The sequence below is a fragment of the Chiloscyllium plagiosum genome, chromosome 18 (genome assembly GCF_004010195.1).
Source record: "Chiloscyllium plagiosum isolate BGI_BamShark_2017 chromosome 18, ASM401019v2, whole genome shotgun sequence".
Taxonomy (NCBI): Eukaryota; Metazoa; Chordata; class Chondrichthyes; order Orectolobiformes; family Hemiscylliidae; genus Chiloscyllium; species Chiloscyllium plagiosum.
This window is the reverse complement of record NC_057727.1, coordinates 66,326,774-66,353,407: the sequence shown is the minus strand read 5'-3', so window position 1 is coordinate 66,353,407 and position 26,634 is coordinate 66,326,774. Positions and strand designations below refer to the sequence as shown.

At 44.0% G+C, this 26,634-nt stretch overlaps 1 protein-coding gene across 1 annotated transcript in view; it reads left to right on the top strand.

The window, feature by feature from the left end:
- Window positions 1-26,634, top strand: part of LOC122559273 (SLIT-ROBO Rho GTPase-activating protein 3) — a 174,367-nt gene that overhangs the window by 76,587 nt on the left and 71,146 nt on the right. The window contains exons 2-3 of the mRNA XM_043708654.1: window positions 5,552-5,747; window positions 14,539-14,701. Of these exons, the coding sequence (XP_043564589.1) occupies window positions 5,552-5,747; window positions 14,539-14,701 (359 nt within the window). The remainder of the gene's footprint in view (window positions 1-5,551; window positions 5,748-14,538; window positions 14,702-26,634) is intronic.

The following is a 26,634-nucleotide window of genomic DNA, read 5'->3' as shown; positions in this document are numbered from 1 at the left end:
GATGCATCACAGCTTGGTAAAGCAATTGCTCTGCCCAGGACTGAGAGAAACTAGAGAGTTGTGAACACAGCCCAGCCCATCATGCAAGTCAACCTTCCATCCACCGACTCCATCAACGCTTCTCTGCCTTGGAAAGGCAGCCGATATCATGAAAGGTCACTCCCACCCCGGTTATAATCTCTTCCAGCCTCTTCAGTCAGGCGGAAGATACAAACGTACCAACAGATTCAAGAACAGTAGCTTCCCTGCTATTATTAGACTTCAGAATGGACCTCTCAAATTTCAAATCTAATGTCGATCTTGCTTTTGTGCACCTTCTCTGCAGCGATAACTTTGTATTCTTTGCACTGTTCAATCACCCTTTGATCTTTGTATGGTATGATCTGCCTGTATCTCACACAAAACAAAACGTTTCACTGTACTTGGGTACAAGTGACAGTAATAAATCAAATGAACTCCAGAATTGTTCTCAGGTTGTGCAAAATGCTATGGAAAATCTTCCTTTAGTTGCTCTGATATAAGTAAAAATCACATTTCTGGATTCCTTGGGCCTCATCTCTCTTCTCACCCACCTCTTCCCATCAGTACTGAGAACTCACCCAATTCTCTATCTTCAACACGTGACTACATTGTGGGTGTTCAGAATTTTTTTTTTGGAAGAAAGGCAGAGGGTGATAGAGGAGCCAGTTGTTTAAGTTCCCAGAGTTATAGACCAGACAAAACTCCCTCAAAATATAATGAGGAGACGGCCTAGACCCCAACATTTTCTTATTTTTAAAGACAAGTGTAAGGCATTGTTTTCTGGATGCATTTCAATTTGTATAACTGTCAGACTTGAAGCAAAGCGTACTTTATTCTTACCCTATAGTTAAAATACAAACGGAAGAAGGAAGAATTGGAATAACAGCAACTGCTTCAATATAATAATATCTCAAAAACATACCCTTGGTAAAAACAAATTCGGTAAAATAGATAGTCTCACATGTAATTCTCCAGTTCAAGAGAAAAGGACCTTTTTGAGAAAACTCAGAGAGAGACAGACGGAGAGAGGGGGGTAAAACTCAAGTGTTTTGCTATAGTGGGGAGAGATATATAGCAGCTTCCAAACCTCAATAGCTACAGGAAGTTAAACTAAAATCCTGGTTCTGTGTGAGCGTGATCCCACCCCTTCATGCTGCTTCTATTGTTCTAACTTTTTTTAAAAACCTCAAGGCCTGACAAGCTGCTTATTTTATTGGCTTGGAACAGACCATTCTGAACTCCAACTTCTCTCCATAAGAAAATCCAGGACAAAATACACCTCTTAAAGCCATCGTATCATCATCACCTTCCCCCTCCCCGTACAGGTTCAGAGGGAATATTCGTGTCCACCCTGTGGATGTGCTATATGCCACTGCAAAGATACTCCAAGGAAGGAATGTTATTTCTCCTGGAAAATGTCACCAGAGGGTTTTGTTCTTTCCCTCTTCAATGTGGTGATGTAACAGAAAGAATATGTGACTTGGAAAAAATATTTTTTTAAAAAAAGGAAAAGAAGGCAGTTCAGTGCATACTGGCTGATCCTCTCCCCACCCTCCAGCTTTTGCTGTCTTACCTCTGGAGGTTACAGCATGTTTTAGTGGTGATCAAGTGTATCTGCCTCTCCCATTCTGCCACCCTTTCTTTCCAGCAGGGAGTTCCAGAAACACACCATCTTCTCGGATGAAAGAAGTCCCACTTGCCCCACCTCCGCCTTCCACCGATTTATCAACCTTTTGACTATTGCAACGTCTGCAGGTGGAAGTAGGTTCTTCTAACCCAGGTTCTGTAACTTTATGCGCTTTAAGTTAAATCTTCCCTTGGCTTTTGCCTGAGGAAGACAAACTCAGCCCCTACCTCATCTTTCTGCAGAGGTAACAATCATCTGTCCCTTCTAAATCCTGTCTGTGCCCCCACTATTGCAATCCCATCCTTCCTGTACTATAGTGAACAGAACTATGTGCAGTACTGCAGCTGCGACACCCCCTGAAACTCTAGCTAGCAGCCAATAAAGACAAGGCTTCCTACAGCAGTGGGTAATGCTGGAAATACTCAGCAGCCCATGCAGTATCTGCAAGTCCTTACAGATGCTGCTAACCAGCTGAGTTTTCCCAGTATTTTCTGCTTTCCTTTCAAAATTCCAGTATTTGCAGAATTCCACTTTTGTAAAATATCCCATATTTGTTCTTAACCATGTTTTTGTCTACCTATCCCATTCCCATCTGTGGACGCACACTTTAAGTACCCCCTGTTCCCCTACACTGCTCTGTGTCCTCCTATTTATTGTTTATTCCCTGTTTGCCCCCAAATACATAATCTCTCTCACTTCTTCTCCAGTTTGAATTTCATTTGCCACTTTTCTGCCTACCTGACTAGTCTATTTGGAATCTCCCTGGAGCCTCCAGTTTTTTTTACCTGCCTATCAACCACACCATTTGCTTTTGTAATTCCTGGTTCAATCGTGCATTCTACCAATAACCATAATCTACGATAACCCTTGATCTCCACCTTGACCAGTAGGGATACTGAGCCCTGCAAATCTCCAGTGGAACCAACCTTTGGTGAAAGACACCTCCTTTGGCCATAAGCCTTTGCTTCCTATCACTTGAACCCCCATGAACTTATTAATTTGACCATTCTGTTGCTTGGAACCCTGTCCAGAGCCTTACTGAAACCTATGTAGAACATAGCAGACACAGTACCTTCTTTAACTTTCCAAATTGACTCCTCATAAATAAAATCAAGATATCAAACACAACCTTCTTTTTACTTATGTATGCAGACTCACCTTGAATACCCATGCCTTTTTTTTTCAAAACCCCAGGTCATGTAGCATTAAGGTTCGGATCTTGTAAAGACTGCATCTCTTTGTTTTGGTTTTGATGCTGGACTGAATTGGGGGAAGTGAGGACTGCAGATGCTGGAAACCAGAGTTTAGAGCAGAGTGGTGCTGGAAAAGAACAGCAGGTCAGGCAGCATCCAAGGTGCAGGAAAATCGACGTTTCTGGCAGGAGCCCTTCATCAGGACCCGATGAAGGGTTTTTGCTCGAAACGTCAATTTTCCTGCTCCTCGGATGTTGCCTGACCTGCTGTGCTTTTCCAGCACCACTCTGATCTGAATTGGCAGAATTGGGACAACTCTGCAGTCTTGGTAACATCTTTGCAAATCTTTTCTGCACTCTTTCTAGTTTAATAACATGCTTCCTATAACAGGGCAACCAGAACTGTACTCCAAACATGGCCTCACCAATGTCTTGTACAGCAGCAACATGACGTCCCAACTCGTATTCTCAGTGCTCTGACCAATGAAGGCAAGTGTGCCAGATACTGCCTTTGCATCTTGTCTACCAGTGGCACCACTTTCAAGGATCTGCAAACCTGACCCCCCCAGGTCTCTCTGTTTTACAACACTATCTGGGCCCTACCATTAACTGTGTAAGACCTGCTGGGATTCTCAAAAGGCCAGAATCCAGATGCGTGCTGACAGGCTGGTGGCTGCATGAGATAATCGAGGCAGGGGTGCCATGTTGGAGGGAGATTTTCAAATGAGGCGTGGGCAGCACAGGTTGGGATGAGCAAGTCTACAGAGGGTAGAATGTAGGAGACCAGTCTGGACTCTGTTGGGTCACTCATGCAGCATCAAAGAAGAGTTCCCATCAAAAGCTGCTCAATTTCTCCCTCGATTTCCCTGCTTAATTCTGGTCTCCATTCCCACTTCTGAAATAGTGCTGAGTAGTGTGTCAAAGTGATGTGATAAGGAGGTGACGTTGTCACCGGAACTGGCCTTGGATCACAGCATCCCTAAGGGAAGACTGTGATGCACTAAGCTGTCTTCTCTGTTTTCCTGTAAATCGATTCCTCCTCTAGGTTCCTCAAATCAAGCCTGATGTTGCTCCTGACTGCTCAATTGGACTCGAGGCCATAGTTGGTTCTCAGTCAGTGTTACTGTGATGATGGTATAGGTCACTACAAATTGGTCTCCGCCTCCTGAGGCTAAGGAGTTCGAAACACTGACTGTGGTTGGAGTTTCCCGATGACAGTCCAGGGACCCTGCTGATGAGTGTGCACGTGATGGATCTGGGCGGTGATAAGCCCACGGTCAAGTGGTCTGTGGAGCACAGAGTAGATCACTGCCTGTTAGCCTTGCAGGAAGGAAAGGTGTTTGACTGAGGTGCCGGGGGGTCCACTGTGGAGTAAGGACTTAGCAAAACCCATTACATCCCAGGGGCTGATGGGAGAGAAAGGGGTAAACCTAAAGGCTACATCTGATAACCTTTTGTTTTTGTTTGGATGGAGGGGGTTATTTAGCCATAATGGGGTTTTAGGGGCAGGGCGATGGCCACATGTTTTGTTGACTGTCTGAATCCGATATAATTCCGAGAGATCAGTCTTGTTGCTTGGGGAGAAAGTCTTGGGTTAACATCCCACTGTCAAGCATTGTGCATATAATCGAGCCTGACACTTTCCAGTGCAGAATTGAGGGAGTGATGTCCAATATTTGTTCCTTAAATGACACACGCAGCCTGACGAACTGGTCACGTTTACATTGTGATTAATGGGAGCTTCCTGTGCACAAATTGGCTGCTCGATATCATCCTCTTTAAACAGTTTATGACTCTTTTCAAAACCCTGAGGATGTCTCAGAGTCCAACAGCACGGAGGCAGGCTCTTGGGCCCAAAATGTCGCTAACCTCATTTCCCTGCCATATCCTTCTAAACCTTCCTGTCCATGTATTTGTCCAAATGCCTTTTAAATGTTGTTAATGTACCTGCCTCAACTATTTCTGCTGGCAGCCCATTCCATATACGTACCACTCTGTAAAACAAAAAGTTGAACCTTGGGTTCCCTTGTTTTCTTTTCTCCTAAACTTAAGTTGATGCCCTCTAGTCTGCGATTCCCCAATCCTGCGAAAAGACTCAGTGCATTCACCCTATCCATGCCTCTCATAGTCTTTGTTCACTTTTATAAGATCCCCCCCATAGACTCCTAAGTTCTAAAGAAAAAAGTCCTAGCTTGGCCAACCTCTCCCTGTGGTGGCCAGGTGGTTGGCGTGCTGGCTCAGTGGTTGGCACGTTGGCTTAGTGATTAGCACTACTGCCTCACAGCGACGGGCACCCCAGGTTCAATTCCCGCCTCGGCTGACTGTGTGGAGTTTGCACATTCTCCCTGTGTCTGTGTGGGTTTCCTCCGGGTGCTCTGGTTTCCTCCCACAGCCACAAAGATGTGCAGGTCAGGTGAATTAGCCCTGCCCGTAGTGTTAGGTGCATTAGTGAGAGGGAAATGGGTCTGGGTGGGTTACTGTTCGGAGGGTTGTTGGGCTAAATGGCTTGTTTCCACACTGTAGGGGATCTAATCATAACTCAGATCCTTGAGTCCTAGCACCATCCTTGTAATTTTTTTCTGCACTCTTCCCAGTTTAATAACATCCTTCCTCTAGCAAGGTGACCAAAACTGATCAATGCCATCTATCTGAACACACACATCTCTGCTTCCCTGCCTTACTGAGTCATTTCTTTCTCTTTTCCCCGTCAGAAATCCGAGCCCAGTTGGCGGAGCAGCTCAAGTGCCTGGAGCAGCAGTCGGAATCCCGCCTCCAGCTTCTTCAGGATCTGCAGGAATTTTTCCGCAGGAAGGCGGAGATTGAGGTGGAGTACTCACGGAGCCTGGACAAACTGGCGGAAAGGTTTGCAGCGAAGATTCGCAGCTCCAAGGAGCACCAGCAATTCAGGTATGTCAGCCTTCATACTAGCTCTCTGACCCTGTCGCACTTCGACCCTTTGATGTTCAATGACGTGGTTAAGCGAAAGACAGGATACAGATGTCAGGAGGTGGAATTGGTTACAGAAACATAGAATCTCTACATCAAGTCCACATTGACTCTCCAAAGAGCATCCCACTCAGATCCACGCCCCCCCTGTAACCCTGCATTCACATGGCTAACCCACCAAGCCTACACATCCCTAGATACTATGGGGCAATTTCGCATGGCCAATCCACTTAACCTAAACATCTTTTGACTGTGGAAGGATCTGGAGGAAACCCACACAGACTTGCGGCGAATGTCCAAACTCCACACAGACTGTCGCCCGAGGGGGGAATCGAATCTGGGTCCCTGGCGCTGTGAGGCAGCAGTGCTAACTACTGAGCTACCGTGCTGTCCCAGTTATGAGGAGGAATGACTTGGTAGAACAATGGGTGAGGCGCACCAAGTATGGGCTGTTGAAGGAAATTCTAGTGAAGGGGGACTGAGGTGCTGGGAAGAGCAATGAAATACAAAAAAAAGTTTTGCCTTCAACTTTAATGAGAAGGACCAGCGATTGGAACATAGGATTTGAAGTTTAAGCTTTCAGGCAAGGATATGGGTAACTCGTTCCCAGGTATCCATTTGTCATTATAAAATGTTTGAGGCATTTAAGGGGATGCAGAGTTTAAGTGTACAATTCCATTGGACCAATAATCCAGAACCCCAACCTCATGTTCTGATGAGACACATTTAAATCCTATCATGGTGAAATTCGAATTTAATAAAATCCTAGCCTAACAGTGACCACTGTCGATCGTCATTTTAATTTTAAAACCCATCTGGTTCACTCATGTTCTTTTAAGGAAGGCAATCTTCTGACTTTACTTGGTCTGACCTATAAGTGACTCCAGTAACATATGTGCCACACACATTGCCAGGCAATGACCATCATCAAAAAAAGACAATCTCACCACTGCCCTCTGACATTCAATTATGGAACCATCACTGAATCCTCCACTATGTGGGCGGCACGGTGGCACAGTGGTTAGCACTGCTGCCTCACAGCGTCAGAGACCCGGGTTCAATTCCCGACTCAGGTGACTGACTGTGTGGAGCTTGCACATTCTCCCTGTGTCTGCGTGGGTTTCCTCCGGGTGCTCCGGTTTCCTCCCACAGTCCAAAAGATGTGCAGGTCAAGTGAATTGGCCATGTTAAATTGCCCGTAGTGTTAGGTAAGAAGGGGTAAATGTTGGGGTATGGGTGGGTTGCGCTTCGGCGGGTCAGTGTGGACTTGTTGGGCCGAAGGGCCTGTTTCCATACTGTAAGTAATCTAATCTAATCTATCAACATCCTTGGGTTTACCATTGACCAGAAACTCAACTGGATTTGCTGTTTAAACATAGTGACTACAAGTGCAGTCAGAGGCTGGGAATACTGTGGTGTGTAACTCACCACCTGAATCCCTGTCCACCACCGACAAGGCACAAGTCAGGAGTGTGATGGAATACTTTCCATTTGCCTGGATGGGGGCAGCTCCAACAACACTCAAGAAGCTTGACACCATCCAGGATGAAGCAGCCTGCTTGATTGGTGCTACGTCCACACCCTTCATCACCAGTGCTCAGTAGCAGCAGTGTGCACTATCTACAAGATGCACTGCAGAAAGATCCTCAGACGGCACCTAAATCCATGACCACTTCCATCCAGATGGATAAGGGCATAAGATACGTAGGAATGCCACCACCTGCAAATTCCCCCTCCAAGCCATTCACCATCCTGGAAATATATCACCATTACTTCACTGTCAGTGGGTCACAATTCTGGAATTCCCATTCTAAAGGCATTGTGGGTCTACCTACAGCACATGGACTGCAGCAGTTCACTAAGGCAGCTCACCACCACCACCTTAAGGGCAACTAGGTTCGGGCAATAAATGTTGGCCCAGACTGCGATGCCCATGTCCCATGAGTGCATTTAAAAATAAAACTGATGGCAATGTGGTAGACTCTTAACTGCCCTCTGAGTATTTATAGGGATGGTTTAGGGATGTAGTGATATTTTTAAAAAATTGACCAGTACCGGGTCAATTGAACTTTCAACTTATCGACTTGAACAGAAGGGAAAGATCATTGCAAGTATCAGGAAGAGATGACAGAATTGTTGGTGTGAGAGATGGAGCTGTTGGAGAGGTACTCTAAGACCTCTTGTTGGAGCTGGAATGGTGTGGAGGCACATTTGCATCAAAGAGACAGACATACCAGGTCAGTAAGTGAGAGAGAGTGCTGTTTGGGAGCTTTGCAGTACATTCAGCACGTGTTGTGCCTGACCTGAAGCTGTCTCAATGCTGGCAGGACAAGAAGGTGGCTCAGTGCCAGCACAGGGCCTGCCTGAAGCCTTTTGCGAAACTGTATCCATACCAGGTCTACTTAATGCCTGTGCTGCAGAGAGAAACGCATCATTCTCACATATCACCTCCAAAGTACGGGCCTTCCCTGAGTCCCTTGAGCTCCTGATTAATTATGTTTTGCCATTGAGAGCTCTGGGAACGCTGTGGAGAGCTGTTACATCGCGGAAGAGAGTGCGATCATGTGTCTCCACTACTCAGTGTAGGTCCCTATCCCCCAGCACGGCAGTTGCACAACAGTCATATCTCGGGTTTCCCAGCCTGTTAGTTTTCAACTTTGTAAGCTCACAGAGTTGAGCACAGATACCACTTGGACGTGTTTAAAAAAAAAACCCTGCCAATATTACATACACTTTATAACACAGAAATGAGAATGTGTGCGTGTATGTATTTGTTTAGTATGGAACTCCCCTCTTTTCAGTCTTAGCCAAGGTACAAAGAACCAGCACTCGCCCAACTCCTGAACTGTAAATTCCTGAGCGCCCTTTCTGTGTGCTCTTCATAGTGACACTTTTGAGAACCATACACACAATGTGCCTGTATGCCATTCTACTCCCTTAAAAGTGTGGAGACCGATCTGTTTGGTTCAGTTTGTCTGAGCAGTACATTTTGGGCAGAATTTTGCTTGAATCCATATCTTTGCCAAATGTACCCAACTCCCAGATGGATGGAAGATGAGAAACATTTACTCAATTCATGGCCGTTTGGCCCATCTGGCCTATGTTGGTGTTTTCGGTAAAAACACCAGCCACCTCATACCTTTCTTCATCCAAGAATCAAACGTGATTCTACATGATCTTCTGCTCCTTACCATGGTCTTCATGATTCTCATCATCTACCTAATATTTATTTATTTGGTGTTGAATTCAGTGCTGCCATACTGTTTGTGCAGAGTTACTGATCTTAAAGAACACGGAAATAGATCCTTTTGGTCCAACTTGTCTATGCTAACCAAATTTCCCATTGGAGCAATAGTTTTTCCATATAGAATGAACACACTCCTGGCTATTAATTCAGGCTTTTCAGTTTGAGTGGACCAAAGATACCACCCTCAGTTCAGGATGTGGTGAGGGTCTTTCTGGTTGTTTTCTCAAAAGGTTAGCAGGGTGATGGCCACCAGAGAGTACCAGGGCCCCTGGTGCCATTCATAGGCAGCCTGGCAAGGGTCAAGAATCAGGATTAAGTCTAGTAAAACTAAGAAATAAAGACACATTTTCATTTCAGTGCTGTCAAGCCAATGAAAATTACATGAAGTCAGGTCTCTTGAAACCTATAACATTCTAATGGACCAGACAGGGTAAGTGTGTTCACGGAGAAGTCTGGAACCAGGGGTCACAGTTTAAGGATATGGTGTAGGCCAAGCAGCACTGTGGTGAAAGAGATTGGTGAGCCTGTGGAATTATCTCTGTAACAGAAAGTGGTCAAGGCAAGAACATTAAATGGTTTCAAGGTTAGGTGGATTGGTCATGCTAAATTGCCCAGTGTTCAGGGACGTGTCGGACAGTGGAGATGCAGGGCTTCAGGAGATAGGGTAGCTTTGGATGGGACGCTCTTCAGAGGGTCACAGTGGACTTGATGGGCTGAATGGCCTGTTTCCACACTGTAGGAATTCTTTGATTCTATGAAATGAGTTTGATCTAGCTTAGGGCTAAGCACATCGAAAGGTATAGGGAGCAAGCAGGAACTGAGAATGGAGTTGGACAATTGGCTGTGATCATGACGAATGGTGGAGCAGGCTGAATGGCTTACTCCTCTTGTTTTTAATGTTTCTGCGTAATGTTGAAAACACAGCAGCCAATGTACGCACAGCAAGCTCCCACAAACAGCAGTACAAGCAATGAGCAGCCAATTTTGTTTTGAAGGGTAAATATTGATTTGGAGAACTCCATTGCTCTTCCAGTTAGTGCCATGAGGACTTAGCGTCTGCCTGAATGTTTGTTTTATCTGAGAGTCTCCAGCTGACACTTCCTCTGTGCTGCACTGGCGTGCCTGTCTGTGTGAGGGAACTCATGTGGTCAGAATAGAACATTGACCTACAACCTTCTGGCTCCCAGGCAAGGTGTTACGCACTCGGGCGGTGCGAGTGCTGTGACAGCCTCTGAACATCACGGGAAGCCAGAATAAAATGGAAATGGGACGTGTGTATATTGTGCACAGAAGCAGAACTGCATCTGGTGCTGTGTCTCATTTTCCTCTCTGCAGTGCAGTGAGCCGTCCATGTGATAGACAGACAGATACACCCTCTCCTCCTCGAGAAGGTCACTCATCTGGAAATATAACCCTTCTGTTTTGAGAGGGATGGTAAACAAACAAGGGGAAAGAGGTAATGAGTGGGAATAATCGTCAGGCTTGCAGTTTTTTTTTTAACTACAGCAGTGTCAGTGGCAGTCCGTAATTGTGAACAGCATTAATTTGGGACATTTGGAGTTAAACCTCTGTCCCAGCTCCATACAGAGAGCCAGCATCTGGAAGATATTACCCCCATCACCCCTCCACCTCCCCCAACCCCCATCCGGGTGGTGGTGGGGGAGGTAGTTAGAGGGGACATCTTGGGTCATCACATGACCTGTGTGTCTGACGGCACATCAGGCCAAACAGCTCCAGCCAGTGGGAGGTAGCATTACCGAGCAACATGTCAGAGAGAGAGATGTGCCTAGCATAGAGTGAGAGTCAGGGAATGAGTGTGAGTAAAGAGAGGTGTGTGTGTGTGTGTAGAGAGGGGAGAGAGAGATGTGTGTAAATGAACAGAAAGAGGTTGCATGTATGTGGGGGGGTGCTTAGAGAGGCGGGTGTATATGGGACAGAATGGAGGGGGTTGTTTGTGAGAGAAAAAGAATGAGAGAGGGAGGGGAAATGTGTGTATGTGCTGAACACCTGGATATTCCAATAATTGTTTCCACATTGTAGATGGCAGTCTGTGTATGGAGACCCTGCATAATCCTCAAGTTAGCAAACTCCAGGGGAATTTCCTAGGAAATTGAAGATTCCTTATAATCCCCCTGGATTTGGAACCCTCTTTGAATTGGAGAGTTCCACTGCAGCCCAGTTACTCAGGAAAAGATACAAAAATAACAATCTCGTCAACTCCTGGGTTACTTTTTAAAAGCTCCCCTCCCCATCCCAAGGTAGGTAGATGTGGGTCCTGGCTCCAGTGAAGTCACAAGTCAAAGCCCTCACCACTGCTACTCTCCCAGCCTCTCCACATTCTGGGTGCAATTTACAAACCTTAAAGTGGGTTCACGAGGTGGGGATGAAGGTTTAGGAAACACTCGGACAGATTGACAAGGGCTGTGGAAGAGGTGGTTGGCTTGGAGGGGGTGGATGGTTGGGGATGACTCCATGATTGAATTGATTGTATGGAAGGGGCCTGGGCAAATCAAATACCTTTCACAATGGGTGAACTACACATTGTTTGGCCGTCAAACCCAATCCTTTCTTAGCCGCCTCTTTGTCCGGTGCTTTTGAGGAATTGTGGCCTAAAACAATTCTCTTGGCTATGTCATTATTGTCAAAAAGTGTGCTGCTGGAAAAGCACAGCTGGTCAGGCAGCATCCGAGGAGCAGGAGAGTCGACATTTCGAGCATAAGCTCTTCATCAGGAATGTTGAATTCCTGAGTTCAGAATTCCTGATGAAGAGCTTACGCTCAATGTTGACTCTCCTGCTCCTCGGATGCTGCCTGACCAGCTGTGTTTTCCCAGTACCACACTTTTTGACTCGGTTCTCCAGCATCTGCAGTCCTCACTTTCTCCCTATGTCATCATTGGGAGCAGGTCTGTCATTTGGTGAAATTTGTGGACGAAAAGAAAAATCAAACCACATTTGTCAAAAAAAAACAAAGTGCCAATGAAAAAAAGAAACCATTGCAAAAACTGTGGATGCTGGAAATCAGAAACAAAAACAAATTGCTGCAGAAACTCAGGAGGTCTGGCAGCATCTGTGAAGAGAGAAGCAGAGTTAACGTTTCGAGTCCAGTGACCCTTCTTCAGAAGCAAAGTGCCAGTCTTGGCTTGGCGATATCATTGGAAATCTGAGACATAAAACATATTACTGGAGAAACTCAGCAGGTCTGACAGCATCTGTGAAGAGAAAGCAGAATTAGCTTTTCCGATCCTGCGACTCTTTATGCAATATAATACGATACAATACAGCGCAGGAACAGGCCTGCCAAGCCTGCACTGATTCCTAGTCTTTATTTTAGACCCACTACTTATTGTCCCGTGCAATATCTGGTCCTCTGTTCACCTCCAGTTCATGTGTCTATCGAGCTATACCTTAAAAGTTGTTAATGTGCCTGCATTCGCCACCTCGTCTGGCAGTACACTCCATGCACCCTTCACCCTCTGTGTGAAATATTTTCCCTGCACTTCTCCCCTGAACATTCCCCCTCTCACCTTGAATCTGTGCCCTCTTATAGTTGACCTTTCTCCCCTGGAGAAAAGCCTCTGACTATCCACCCTATCAATGCCCCTCATAATTTTGTAGACCTCTGTCAGGTTGCCCCTCAGCCTCCATCTTTTCAGTGAGAACAATCTGAGTTTATCTATAAAACCTCTCGTAAAAGCCTCTAGACCAGGCGACATCCCGGTAAACCACCTCTGCACCCTCGCCAAAGCATCCACATCCTTCTGATAGTATGACAACCAGAACTATAGGCAATATTCCAAATGTGGCTGAACTAAAATTGCTGTAACATAACTTTCAAACTTTTATATTTGATGCAATGCTGATGATGGCAAGCGTGCTGTATACTTTCTTGACCACCGTCGGAGCAGTTCTGAACCCAAATTTTGATCTTCCCACAGATGCTGTCAAAGCAGCAAGGAAGTTACCTCCAGAGTTCTGGTCGTTATTACCCCCTCAACAAACATTCGATTATTGGGTTACCGTGTCAACCAGAGCCTAACCGAAAACTGACAGATCAATAACTGACCTTCCACGTTTTCATACCTCTGAGTCCAGTGCTTTCTTACATTCCCAGTTTGTGTATTCGAGACAGCTTTGATTAGCTTTCTCCACTGCAAATAGCTGGCAAATTAACTGAAAGGTGCAATTCGTTTGATAACGAGTGGTCACACGTGCACTGCAGTCACCAAGCCTTTATCAGATTGGTAAATGGAAGGAACTGACGTTCATCTGCAAGTTGGAATGAGTAAACAATCACAGTCTACAGTGAGCTTGCACTGAGCTACCTGACATTATAGGTCATGTTGCATCAAGCAGAGAGCAATGCACCCCACCCTCCGAGAGCCCAGGAGATAATGTGAGCACTGAAAGGGAGCAGACAGGTTAAATTGTTCACACAGATTTATTTTTGCTCTTTGCGGAGCCACAGTTGGCTGGTGAAATTTGATGTAAAGGTCTGGAAGCTCTGTGTGAATCAGTAAATCATCAGGATTCCCCTTGCATTATGTGACCATATTAGCTCTGCTTATATCTCACCTGAAGCGTTCCTGTCTCACTACTAAATCTAATGAGCCTGAATATCCCTCAAAACCATTGTTACTCGCCCCCATTTCAATTATTTATCTCCATCTCCCAGTTCTGCAGCTACACTGACTGATCTGTTTGCCTCTTCCTGTTTTTATCTAACTGTAATAAGGAGATAAAGCTGGGGAAAATGGGTCATTAGAACCTTAATGAAGTTTTAGAAGTTTATAAAATCACGAGGGGCATGTATAAGGTGAAGTAGCCAAGATCTTGTCCCCATGGTAGGGGAGTCCAAAACTAGAGGGAATAGGTTTATGATGAGACGGGAAAGGTTTAAAAGGGACCTAAGGGGCAACTTTTCCATATGTATATGGAATGAAGCTGCTAGAGGAAGTGATGGAGGCTGGTACAATTACAACATTTAACAGGCATCTGGATTGGTGCATGAATAGGAAGAATTTAGAGGGCTTTGTGCCAAATGCTGGCAAATGGAACTAGATTATTTTAGGATATCTGGTTGGCATGGACGAGTTGGACCGAAGGTTCTGTTTCCATTGCTGTACATCTCTATGACTCTAATAGATGGATGAAGATGTAATATAGAAGCATCCAGTCTTGAAGAAAGCGTTAAAGAATAGGTACTGCCCAGTGACCACCATGTTTGAATTTTTAAATAGCTCACTAACTGGAGACTGAGCTAATTCAATGCATTAATTCAGTCCATAACAGTTCCTAGCACATTGTATCCCATTTGTGTTGTGTGTTTGGATGATTAAGTTTTCATTTAACGCCCATTCTCTGGAGAATGCTGGACCTATGTTGCCTTTGTCAAGGGGAAAGGGAAGGTTTTTGGAGTGACGCCATTGAATGAAACTGCAGTTGGTACGGGCTCTCGTTTTTCTGTTTAAGATCTGCCTCTTCACAAATATCCTCTTCACTCTTAGGAAAGACCAACATCTCCTCTCCCCAGTGAACTGCTGGTACCTGGTCCTCAACCAAACCCGTCGAGAGAGCAAGGACCATGCCACACTAAATGATATCTACACAAACAACATCATTGTCCGCCTAATGCAGATCAGTGAAGATGTGATCCGGCTCTTCAAAAAGGTCAGCTTCAACCTTTGGTAATTCAAGATTGTGGCATTGTTTCGTTGTGATGCTTGTTATAGTGTGCCCAGAGGAGAGAGCCCCTGAGCTGGGGCTGACATTTGTCTTTTCTGGCTCTTTTTGTTAAATGTATTTCCGTGCAAAATATACGCTAAAGATCTTTGAGTGCTGACAGATTCCATTATCCTTTCAGCTCCTGTTTTGGATGTATCTGTGTTGATGGAGACATCATCAGACCTGACACATTGTGTGCTCCAGGAGCTACCTCATTCACTGCCTAATGTGGCATGGTTTTCATTGACCATTTCTTGATTTTTATTGCTTTCTTGCTAAGGGGAATTGCTCTGTGTTTAGCAATGAGCCCATTGGCAAGATCATTGGGAGCTCAGTTTGAGGGAAATGTGGGGACAGGAGGGGAGTCCTCCTCAATTTGGGCTAGAATCCTCATCTGCCCAGTTAGCTTCGCCCCAAGGTAGCCACACCAAGGTGCCCACCATAACCTTGCCCATAGCCCAGGCTGAGTTCACAGAAGGTACTTGGGCATCAGTAGATCTTGAGGATGGAGATGGATGGATTTTGGCTGGTAATTTCAGTGTGTGTGACATGGGGGAGAGTCAGGGTCACAGCCATCGTCATCAACAGCCTGAATTGATATAGCATCCTTTTTAAGTAATAAAACACCCCAAGGCACTTGGGCATTATACAACGCACTAAGACACTGAGCCACACAGTTAATAACTACTTAATATTGATGAGAGCTTTAAACGGCAGAAGAGTTGAGATGAGTGTGAAGTCCGTAGTGTTACAGAGGTGTAAATAAGTGGTCGCAATGATAAATGTAAATATGGGACTGAAACCTCATCTTGGGCTGTGGCTGCATGACCATCCATTTGTAGCAGATTTTACAACATATGGGTTTACAGTTTCAGTTTAAACTTTGGCCAAGTTAGCGAGTTTGGTGAAGATTAGTAGCTCAGGTTGAGGTTCTGGATGCAAGTTTCCTTGCTGAGCTGGAAGGTTCAGCCAAGTTCTCAAAAAGCTGACTTGTCCATCTTCTCAATACTGATGTTCCCCAGGAATGTATATTACAGGGTTTTTAATTCACTCCCGGGATGTTGGCATTGTTGGCTGGCCATCATTTTGTCCTTCATTCTTCCCATGAGAAGGTGGTGGTGAGCTGCTTTCTTGAACCACTGTATTTGAAAACTTACTGTACTTTGACCCCCAATATCCTTAGGGAGGGAATTCCAGGGCTCTGACCCAGCGACAGTGAAGGAATGGTGATATGTTTCCAAATCACAATAGTGAGTAGCTTAGAGGGAAACTTTAAGTTGGTGGTGTTCCTATGTATCTACTGCCATTGTTCCTCTAAATGGAGGAGAAAGTGAGGTCTGCGGATGCTGGAGATCAGAGATGGAAATGTATTGCCGGAAAAGCGCAGCAGGTCAGGCAGCATCTAGGGAACAGGAGAATCGACGTTTCGGGCATTAGCCCTTCTTCAGGAATGGAGGTGGTTGTGGGCTTGGAAGATGCTGCGCAAAGATCTTTGATGAATTTCTGCAGTGCATCTTGTTGATCATACACGCTGCTACGACCGAGCATCGATAGAGGGAGTGGATGTTAGTGGGTGTGGTGCCAATTAAGCGGGCTGCTTTGTTCCGGATGGTGTCAAGCTTCTTGAATGCTGTTGGAGCTACACTCATCCAAGCAAATGGGGAGTATTCCGTCACACTCTTGACTTGTGCCTTGTAGATATTTGGATGGCTTCAGGGAGTCAGGAGGTGAGTTATTTGTCACAGGATTCCTAGCCTCTGACCACCTTCCGCAGCTCCAGTATTTATTTGGCTGATCCAGTTGAGTTTCTTGTCAATGGTGACCCTCAGGATGTTGGTAGTGGTGGGGGTTCAGTGATGGTAACACCATTGAATGTCATGGGGCAGTGGTTAGATTATCTCTTCTTGGAGATAGTCATAGCCTGGCATTTGTGTGGTGAGAATGTTACTAGCCATTTGTTAGCCCAAGCCTTTTTATTGTTCAGATCTTGTTGCATTTGCACATGGAGTCACAGAGTCACGCAGCACAAAAACAGACCCCTCGGTCCAACTGTTGCATGCCAAACATAACCCCAAAAATAAACTAGTCCCATCTGCCTGCTCCTGGTCCATATCCCTCCAAACCCATGGACTGCTTCAGTATCTGAGGAGTCAAGAATGGTGCTAAACACATTGGGCAATCATCAACGAATATCCCCACTTCTGACTTAGTGTAAATCTTCCTCTGCACTGTCCCCCATCAAGCGGTCACACAAGGATCGGGACAGAACAGGGTTAAGTACAAAAAATAGTGCCTACAAACACTTACAGCATAGCATGGGGTCAATACACTTTCTTAGCATTACACAAGGAGCCAGAATGTCAATCTCAGAAAACTTCCCCCATTGTGTGACATTGTCTGTTTCTCTTGCCTGCTATCAGATGTACTTGAGATTTGGTAACAGAATGGCGATTTTTTTACTGAGTGAGTGTTTACCTATTTCACAGGGGGCTCTTAAAGGCAGGAGGGCTCGGGAGCTAAAGAGAGGACTGGCCTCACAGGAGGCTGAGCTGAATTTAAGCTGCAGCCAAATCTAGTATTAATCTCCCTCACTGGGAGCACGTAATTGGGAGGTAATCAGCCTGAGGCCATCAGCAACTCCACTATCACTACATCTGTGACTTGACAGCTGAGATACTGCTTCCACCTCGACCATAGAGCCCTGGATTGGTGATTCTCAGCTTTATTTGTTTAGCTTTTCTGAACAGATGACTGAACACCATCAGGGTCAGCATTAATGTGCTACTTTGCAAATAATGGGATCTGTTACGCATTTCAATCCAGTCCCTCACTAACAGCTGCATTGTTCCCTGAATTCTTTTCTTGGCAAGCTTTAAGGCAGCACTCTCACATGCCACTCACAATCACCTCAATCGAGGGAAGCACTGTGAGAGATTACTCTACTCTAATCATTAAAAGGAACTTAGGGCTGTGGTCAAATACTGAAGGAAGTGAGTGGGATTAAAGTGGACAGCTAGCAATGGTCCGTCCACTTTCTGCTCACTGAGCTGAGGAAATATTGCAGTGTGGACAGAAGGTTGGTTGATAGGCAGCTGGACTCTAGGGCCATTGGCTGTTGTTCAAAATGGGGAAGGTTTGGAAATGATGCTTTTTAATGTTTGCTTTTGCTCTGGGTGCAGAATTGAAGCAGCATTCACCTGTAGGACAGACTCGCTAAAGCTGGGGGCGCAGTCAGGAGGGAGATGCCAGGGGATCTCCAACCGTAACTCCAAAACCCGTCGGGTCCCCCCGGTATCACGTCAAACGTGGGGAACGAAACCAAAAGAACTGCAGATGCTGTAAATCGGAAACAAAAACAGATGCTGCTGGAAAGGCTCAGTGGGTCTGGCAGCATCTGTGGGCAAGAAAACCTCCCGATTGCCACCTCAACCCCTCACCACTGAACTGATGACCCAATACTCCCTCCATGGCGAACACCAGTTGGTGGAAGCACAGAGGATAGCAAGGACATGGAATGTACTCTGTGTGGAGTTATTACTAAGAGTGGCTCAGTAGCAACACTGCTGCCTTAGCTCCGAAAGGACGTAGTTCCAGGAATGATTCTGGACTGGGTACGGAGAGAACCAGTAATGGAAAGATCTACCATACCTTGTCCAATCTATGTTCCCAACATTTTCTTTTTAAAAAGGAGCTCCACCACTCATTGGGATCATGTTTTTGTTTCAAATTCCACATTCCCATCTGTCTCCGATAACTGACCCTTCCGAGGCATAGGGTGCCAAAATGTCTCAACTCTTTGAGAGAATTTCCCCTCATTTCTGTCTTGTAACAATGCTCCTTCGATCTGAGCACCTTCACAAGAGGAAGCATCCTTTAACTGCTTACCTTGATGAGTCCACTCAGGATGTTTTACGTTTCAATTTAGTCACCTCTCACTCTTCCAAACTCCAGTGGAAGTCAGCTCAGTCTGTCCAACCTATCATTGTAAGATATTCCATTCATTCTAGGTATCAATCTAATAACCATGTTCTGTACTGACTCCAAAACATCTCTTCATTGCATGAGATGTTGCATAAAATAGCAGGAATATGATGCTGGAACTATAGAAGTTAGGAAGTCATGATTTGGAGATGCCAGTGTTGGACTGGGGTGTACAAAGTTAAAAAATCACACAACACCAGGTTGTCCAACAGGTTTAATTGGAAGCACACTAGTTTCGGAGCGCCGCTCCTTCATCAGGTGTTTTCGAGGAAAACCTCCTCATCAGGATTGAACATTCCTGATGGAGAGCTTATGCTTGAAACGTCGATTCTCTCGCTCCTTGGATGCTGCCTGACCGGCTGTGCTTCTCCAGCACCACACTCTTCGACTCTGATCTCCAGCATCTGCAGCCCTCACGTTCTCTCGGGAACAGATTTAAGGTGATTCACAATGAGGACATGGGGAAAAACATTTTCCCACCAGGTGGAATTCACTGCTCTGTTGATTGTTTGTTTGAGGCAGAAGCCCCCAGCACATTTAAAAGGCAGCTGGAGCTGTACCTGCTGTGCTATAACCAACAAGGCTACAGGTCAGATGCTAGCATGTGGGATTAGAATGGTTAGCTAGTTTATTCAGCTGGCACAGACATAATGGGCTGAATGGGCTTCCTGTTGTGCTATGACTTTTTTTTAATGATTCTATGGAACAACGGAGAATTTTGAGGTGCAGAGGGATCTAGCTCTTGTGCACGAGTATCGAAACGTGTTAGCAAGTTAGTAAGATGGCAAATGGAACGCTATCCTTTGCTATGAGGGGAGTTGAATATAAAAGAAAGATGTTACACTTCAGTTATGCAGAGCGTTGATGAGGCATGTACAAGGTCCTGAACGGCTGTCACAAGGTGGATGTGGAATCCATAAGGTGGATCCATCGGAACTAAGGGGCACTGTTTAAAATGAGAGCTCGTCCATTCAGAACAGACATGAGAGCGATTTCTCAATGTATACTACATCCGCCAAATTGTTTGCCTACTCACTATGTTCCTTGACAAATTCCTTTATGTCCTGTTCGCATAACGTACTTTCTATCTTGCTGGTTGCCTGCAAATTTAGCAACCATGCCTTAGCTTGTTACAATTTACAACAATGACTTAGCAACAGAGACCCCAGCTCAGACCTCTGTGGCACTCCACTGCTCACATCATACCAATCAGAGGAGGACTCATTCTGCATTCTCTTGCTGACTAGCAGAAAACAATCCTTTGTCTATGCTAATATATCTAGTTCAGTTTAAGAAACCTGATCTGTATGGATGAATTGGGCTGAAGAGTCTGTTTCCATACTGTATACCTCTATGACTCTATGTAACTCCCCACTTTGTGCAAGAGGTTTTATGTTGCACCTTGTCAAACACTTCTGGAAATACATGTACTGTACAGCAACAGGTTCCCATTTGTTCACACATGTTACTCATTGCAAAAATTCCAATTTCCCTTCACAAAACCATGCTTACACTTCCCAATGACCCTTGTTTTTTTTAAATGTTTGTTTACAACCTCTTTTATGATTCTAACGCCTTTGCCACGACAGACTTCAAGCCAACCAGTTTGAAGAAATGGGCTTTGTTTCTTACTTTACATTCTGATGGAACCTTCCCAGAATCTGGAGAAGTTTGGAAAATTAACATTAACATATCTACTATCCCACTATCTACTACCTACCTCTTTTAAAACCCTTGGATTAAATTTATCAGGATCTGGGGATATCTGCTTGCAGCTCTATCAGTTCCCTCGGTACTACTTCCCTAGTGATTATAATTTCACCAAGTTGCAAGGAACGGGAGTAGGCCATTCAGCCCATCGAGGCTGCCCTGCCATTTCAATACAGTCATGGCTGATTGAACACTTCACTGTTCTTTACTCATCCTATCCCAACAACGCTGTATATCATTGGTTATCAGAAATTGTACAATTTCTATCTTAAACACACTCAAAGACTGAGCTTCCACAGCTCTTTGTCATAGTGAATTTCCAAGATTCACAATCCTCTGAGTAAAAACATTTCTCCTCACCTCATTTCTAAGTGATATCCCCTTTATTTTTAAATAGTACACCCTAATACCTGCATATTGACCTTCAGAGACTTTTATGAGCAAAGATTCCAAGGCCTCATAACATCTTATCAATTTAGAAATATTCTGCACATCTGTCCCTCCTACCAAAGAGCAAAATATGACATTTTTCTATATTTTATTCTATCTGCCATGTTCTTCCCTGTCTGCTAAATCTGTCCAAATTCTACTGAAATTTGCATCTTCCTCACAACACATTCCCACTTAGCTCTGTGTCTTTAGCAACTTTGAAATTTGTTTCCCAAATCCTAATCCGTGATACTAAACTCGAAACATTAACTCTGTTTCTCTTTCCACAGATGCTGCCAGACCTGCTGAGTTTCTCCAGCAATTTCTGCTTTTGTTTGCCTCACTATTCACAATCTGCCAACAGGAGAATGACCCATTTATTCCTTCTGTTTCCTGTTTGTTCGCCAATTAATCCATGCCAGAACTTTACCTCCTATCCTATGTGCTTTAGCCTCCTGTGTGGAACTTTATCAAAAGCCCTCAAAAATCTAAGTATGATTCATGCATTGACTAAATTGATAAATGAGAGCCAGTAACATCTTCAAACAGCTCCAACTGCTCCGTTAAGCACGATTTCCAATTGGGCATAGTCAGCCTGGATTTGTCAATTAGATTAGTATTAGTCAGGTGTCTACTCATCCCATCTTTAGATTCTAGAATTTTCCCTAAAGACTAGCAAGGTTTGCAATTCCTAAATTTCTCGCGCTCCTTTCTTAAATAGTAGACTGACATTTGTTACCTTCCAATCGACAGGAATCATTCCAAAATCCAAAGAATCTTCCTTCCACTTGCTCATTTACAGCCATTACCATGATGTTTTTGTATGCTGTATCATGAAGATGGAATCAAAGCATTTGTTCATCTGCCATTTCCTGATTGTCTGCTATTGATTCTCCCTTTCACTTTACTCGTTTTCCTTTTTAAACTTCACATGTGGAAACTCTTGCTGTCTGCTTTTTTTTAAACATTTCTAGCTAGCTTTCTCACATAGTCTAACTTCCTTCTTCAATTAAAACTATCCATAGCAAAATTGATCAATTGACAGTGCAAGAAGAAATGAATAAGTACATTTGGTAGCCATTATAGTGTAGTACAAGGCTGCAGAATGATATGGATTGAGACTTGAATTTGAGGGCTATTTTCCTGATGAAGAGCTTATGCTCGAAACGCCGACTCTCCTGCTCCTCGAATGCTGCCTGACTGGCTGTGCCTTCCCAGCGCCACACTCTTCAACTCTGCTCTACAGCATCTGCAGTCATCACACTTCCCCCGGTACAGGACACCAGGAATGATAGGAAACCAGGAGAAGGTGGAGGGATGACTCTGTTTGCTAACAATGGTATTGGCACAAAGTGGAATGACCTAAGCTCAGGAAATCAAGAACAGTTTGATAGAAATTAAAGTGATCAAAGCTTGAAGTCACTTCTGCGAGTGGAGTACAGAGCCCCTCACATGCTGGAGTGGGACACAAATAAAGAGAGTTTATCAGAAAGATAATAACTAATAATGGGAGAGTAGGGTAAATGTGTCTTGTATAACATATTGCATATGTGTATACGTATGTAAATATATGCATACATAGGTGAGTGGGCAAAGACATAGCAAATGAGTATAATGTGAAAAAATGAATCCATCCATTTTGGCAGGAAGAGCTTTTAAACACAAAAAGAAGCATATATCTAAATAGTGAGGGGTTACAGAGTTCTGAGATGTATAGGGATCTGGGTGTGCTGGTGCATGAACCGAGGAGATAACATTCTACTAACTTTCCTGGTTATCATTTACAGCAAGGGGGATTGAATGCAGTGGTAGTCTGGAGATTGTGTTTCAGTTAGATAGGGCCTGTTAAGAGTGTATCTGGATTACTCCACACTGTGCTGGTTACCTTATTGAAGGAAAGATGTCAACACTTTGCCGGCAGTTCTGTAGGCAGCATCTTCAGTGCTGAGGTCTCCAGCTCTGGAATTCTCTTTGTAAACCTCTCTAACGTTATAAAATGTTTCTTATAACCTACTCCTTTATAGATGTTTTTGATTGTTGGACCTTTTGTTGTCTTACTGGGTTCAATTGTGAATTATTTTCGATAATTATAGCAATGAAGTCCAAAGGTGTGTTTTATGAGTTATTGAGGTGCAATTTAAATATAAGTTGTTTTGTTGCTCTCTGATCCAAAAGAGGGATAAGATGAAATTGCAGTGCTGTGGTTCTGACTGACTGTCTTTGCATTTTTCATTTTGTTCGTGAGATGTTGGTGTGGCTACATTTGATTTGCTTTATTATTATCATATGTACCTAGGTACAGTGAAAAGTTTTGTTTTGCATGCAATGCACACAGATCAGACTATACACTGTGCATTAGAGCAATAGAACGGAGCAAAGAATACAATGTTAAGCCACAGAGAAGGTACACAAATAGCAATATGAACATGAAATTTTTAAAAATTGAGGAATTAATTCAGAAGTCTCAAAACAGCAGAGAAGAAACTGTCCTTGAATCTGTTGTGTGTGTGTGTGTGTCTCTAAGCCTGACGGAAGACTTTAGAATAGATTATAACCGGGTTGGGAGGGGTCTTTGATTATGTTGGCTGCCTTCCTGAGGCAGTGGCAAGTAGAGCTGGAGTCAGGATGAGAGGTTGGCTTGCGTAATGGTCTGGGTGTATACAACTCTCTAGTTTCTTGCAATCCTGAACAGAGCAGTTGACATACCAAGCCATGATGCATCTGGATAGAATGCTTTCTATGGTGCATCTATAAAAAATTGGTAAGAGTCTTTATCGACATGCCAAATTTCCTTAGCCTCCTGGGGACATAGAGATATACTTGACCATTGCATCAACATTACCCATTCTGAATTGACGTAGAGAAGATAGTGGTGAGCTGCAGTCCTTTGGGTGGAGGAACCCCCACAATGCCAATAGGGAGAGAATTCCAAGATGTTGACCCAGTGACAGTGAAGGAATTCCAATATATTTCCAAGTCACAATGGAGAGTGGCTTGGAGGAGAACTTGTAGGAGGTGGTGTTCCCATGCAGTTGCTGTCCTTGCCTTCATAGGATTGGAAGGTGTTGGCCAAAGATGTCTTGATGAATGGCTGCAGTGCACCTTGCAGATGGTTTTACCTGCTGCTGCTGTATGTTGGTGATGAAGGGAGTAAATGTTGAAGATGGTGGATGGAGTGCCAATCAGGTGGGCTATTTTGTGCTGGACTGCATCATGCTCCTGAGTGTTCCTGAAGCTGCACTCATCCAGACAAGTGGAACACATCCAACACAGACACTGGCCTTTTTTTGGGGGGGGTGATGGTGGACAAGCTTTGAGGAGTTGGGAGTTGTTACTTGCTACAGGATTCCTCGCCACTGATCTGCTCTTGCATCACAGTATTTGTATGTCTGGTTTGTAGCCCCTAAGTTGTTAGTGGGGAAATTCAGTGAAGATAATTCCATTGAATGTCAAGAGGATGATAGTTAGATTTTTCTGTTGTTGGAGATGGTTATTGCCTGGCACGTGTCTATGTTCCTTCTCAGTCCAGACCTAGATGCTGTCCTTCCTGAATTAATCTATATTAATTCCCGTGACCCCACTGAGCAAATGTAGTATATTATTTTGTTGCTTTGCTTAGCTTCCTGTTGATTTGGTTACGAGTGGAATATGGACTGAGTTTATACCTGCTGCTCCTGGACGGGCAGAGCAAAACTGCCTATTGATCTTTTGTTTTGAAGGATAGAATTCAGCCATGAGAATCGATTCGTACTGTACACTGTAACGGTAACATCTCAAATGGTAAACTCTATACCTCCCTTGGGCTAATGTGTTTGTGATTCTGACTCAGAGTCTGAGGTGAATTATTTTGGGAATTTATTTTTCAAAAGATCTGCCTTTTAATGGCTCACTTAGTGAAGGTAATAAATGCTAGGCTGTTCCACTCGGTTGCACTGAACTCCGATTTGAGCTGTTGTGAGACTGAAGATGTACTGCTCCGAAGGTCTCCAGGTTTGATGAGCACTTAGGGTTTTTATTTAAGAAACTGACGCACTGCGTTACCGGGGTTAATTCTCATATATGAAAAGCGATATCAAATTGTATCATGTGGCATTAATGTAGTAAATGTCCACAGGAATCTGTAAAAGTTGCATCATCTTTATTGTTCTTTTTGGATTTTGGACCAAAATGGGAAGAAGGACATTCCTTTAAACAAAGGAAACTGCGAAAGAGATGTTGTAGTTTTAAAACAAGTCACATGCCGAATTTATTTACACTTGTTCAGGAAGCAAGATGGATTGTTGGCTTCATTGGCACTAAGGGTGTGTGATTAGGGCAGTTTTGCCCAGAGACCGTATGTTGATTTGGTTTTTCAGTTGTGTGGGTGAGGAGTGCACAGCATGAGAACAACTCTGATAAACTGGCCAGAGCCAGTATGTGAACAAAATAGCAACAGAAAGCCTCTAGACTTCAAAAAGACAACATTCTCTCTCTCTCTCTCTTTGCAGAGAAGCAACAGAAGAGTTGCAAGATTCCTATTCACATTTACCAGATGCTGTCTGTAACCCAGTGACTGAAGACACTAAATAATTAGTGTGCCAACTAGCCTGTATCATTGGTGAAGAATTGATAAAACTTGAAATGGAGCAGATCAGTTCTGCTTGGAAAATGCAAAAGGATATCTCATTGAATCCTGTCAACTGGTGCTATTGAACTGTGTTCCCCTGATAGGTTTTTCATGCATCCATAACATCTTTTTATTGATGGTTTGTCTTGGTCAGCATGTGTGTGCGCAGATGTTTAAGCTGTTAAATTGATAATGCATTTTTATTTTTGTCTGTGGTTAGAACAGCTTTATTTGTAATAAATAGTTTGTTCTTCTTAAAAAAAGCTGGTCAGTATATTCTGTTAATCTGAGTTTATTAGACAGGAAGATTGAGGAAATAAAAACACAAGTAGAAATTGCTGGAAAAGCCCAGCAGGTCTGGAAATCAGAGTTAATGTTTCAGGCCAAGTGACCTCAAGATACTAATTCTGATTTCTCTCCACGGAAGCTGCCACACCTGCTGAGCTTTTCCAGCAATTTATGATTTTGTTTAGGAAAATTGAGGACTCTGTTGGATCAGTGTCATTGTGCAAAATCTGATGCTGAGCCATGTTCCAAGATGTTGGGGAAGAGAGAACTGAAGAGGTTGAGGGAGAGAATTCTGAAGCTTAGGGCTTGAGCAGCTGTAGCCGTGACCACTAATGGTAAAATGACTAAAACTGGGATAGGTGAAAGGCCAGAATTAAAACCAGTGCATATATCAGAGAGGTTTGTAGGGCTGAAGGATGGTTCAAAAGGAGAATTTTCCTGGAAATCAAATTGGGAAACATGTGTACTCATTTTAAAATCTTTAGCTTTTGTGATAATACTAGGAATAGTGGGATTTGATTTCCATTGAGTCGTGACAAAAATACAAAATCTTAAAAGTATATATATAAACCACCCAGAAACTCTTCCATTACATCCCAGTCTGTAACTCGCTCCTGAGCGAGTTACCTGGTATTCTAAATATAGACCACCCCAAATACCTTGATAAGATTCCAATATGAAACTCTCTCCCAGGTATCTGTGATTCTACATAAATGACCTCAAATCCGTCACTGAGATTCCTGGCCGTACCTCACACTTGAATTTGTGCTGTTCTATGTATAAACAACATCGATCCCTCAATTAGATTCTAGTTTGTAACTCACTCTCGGGTATCCATGATTCGATATACAAACCATCCCGAAAC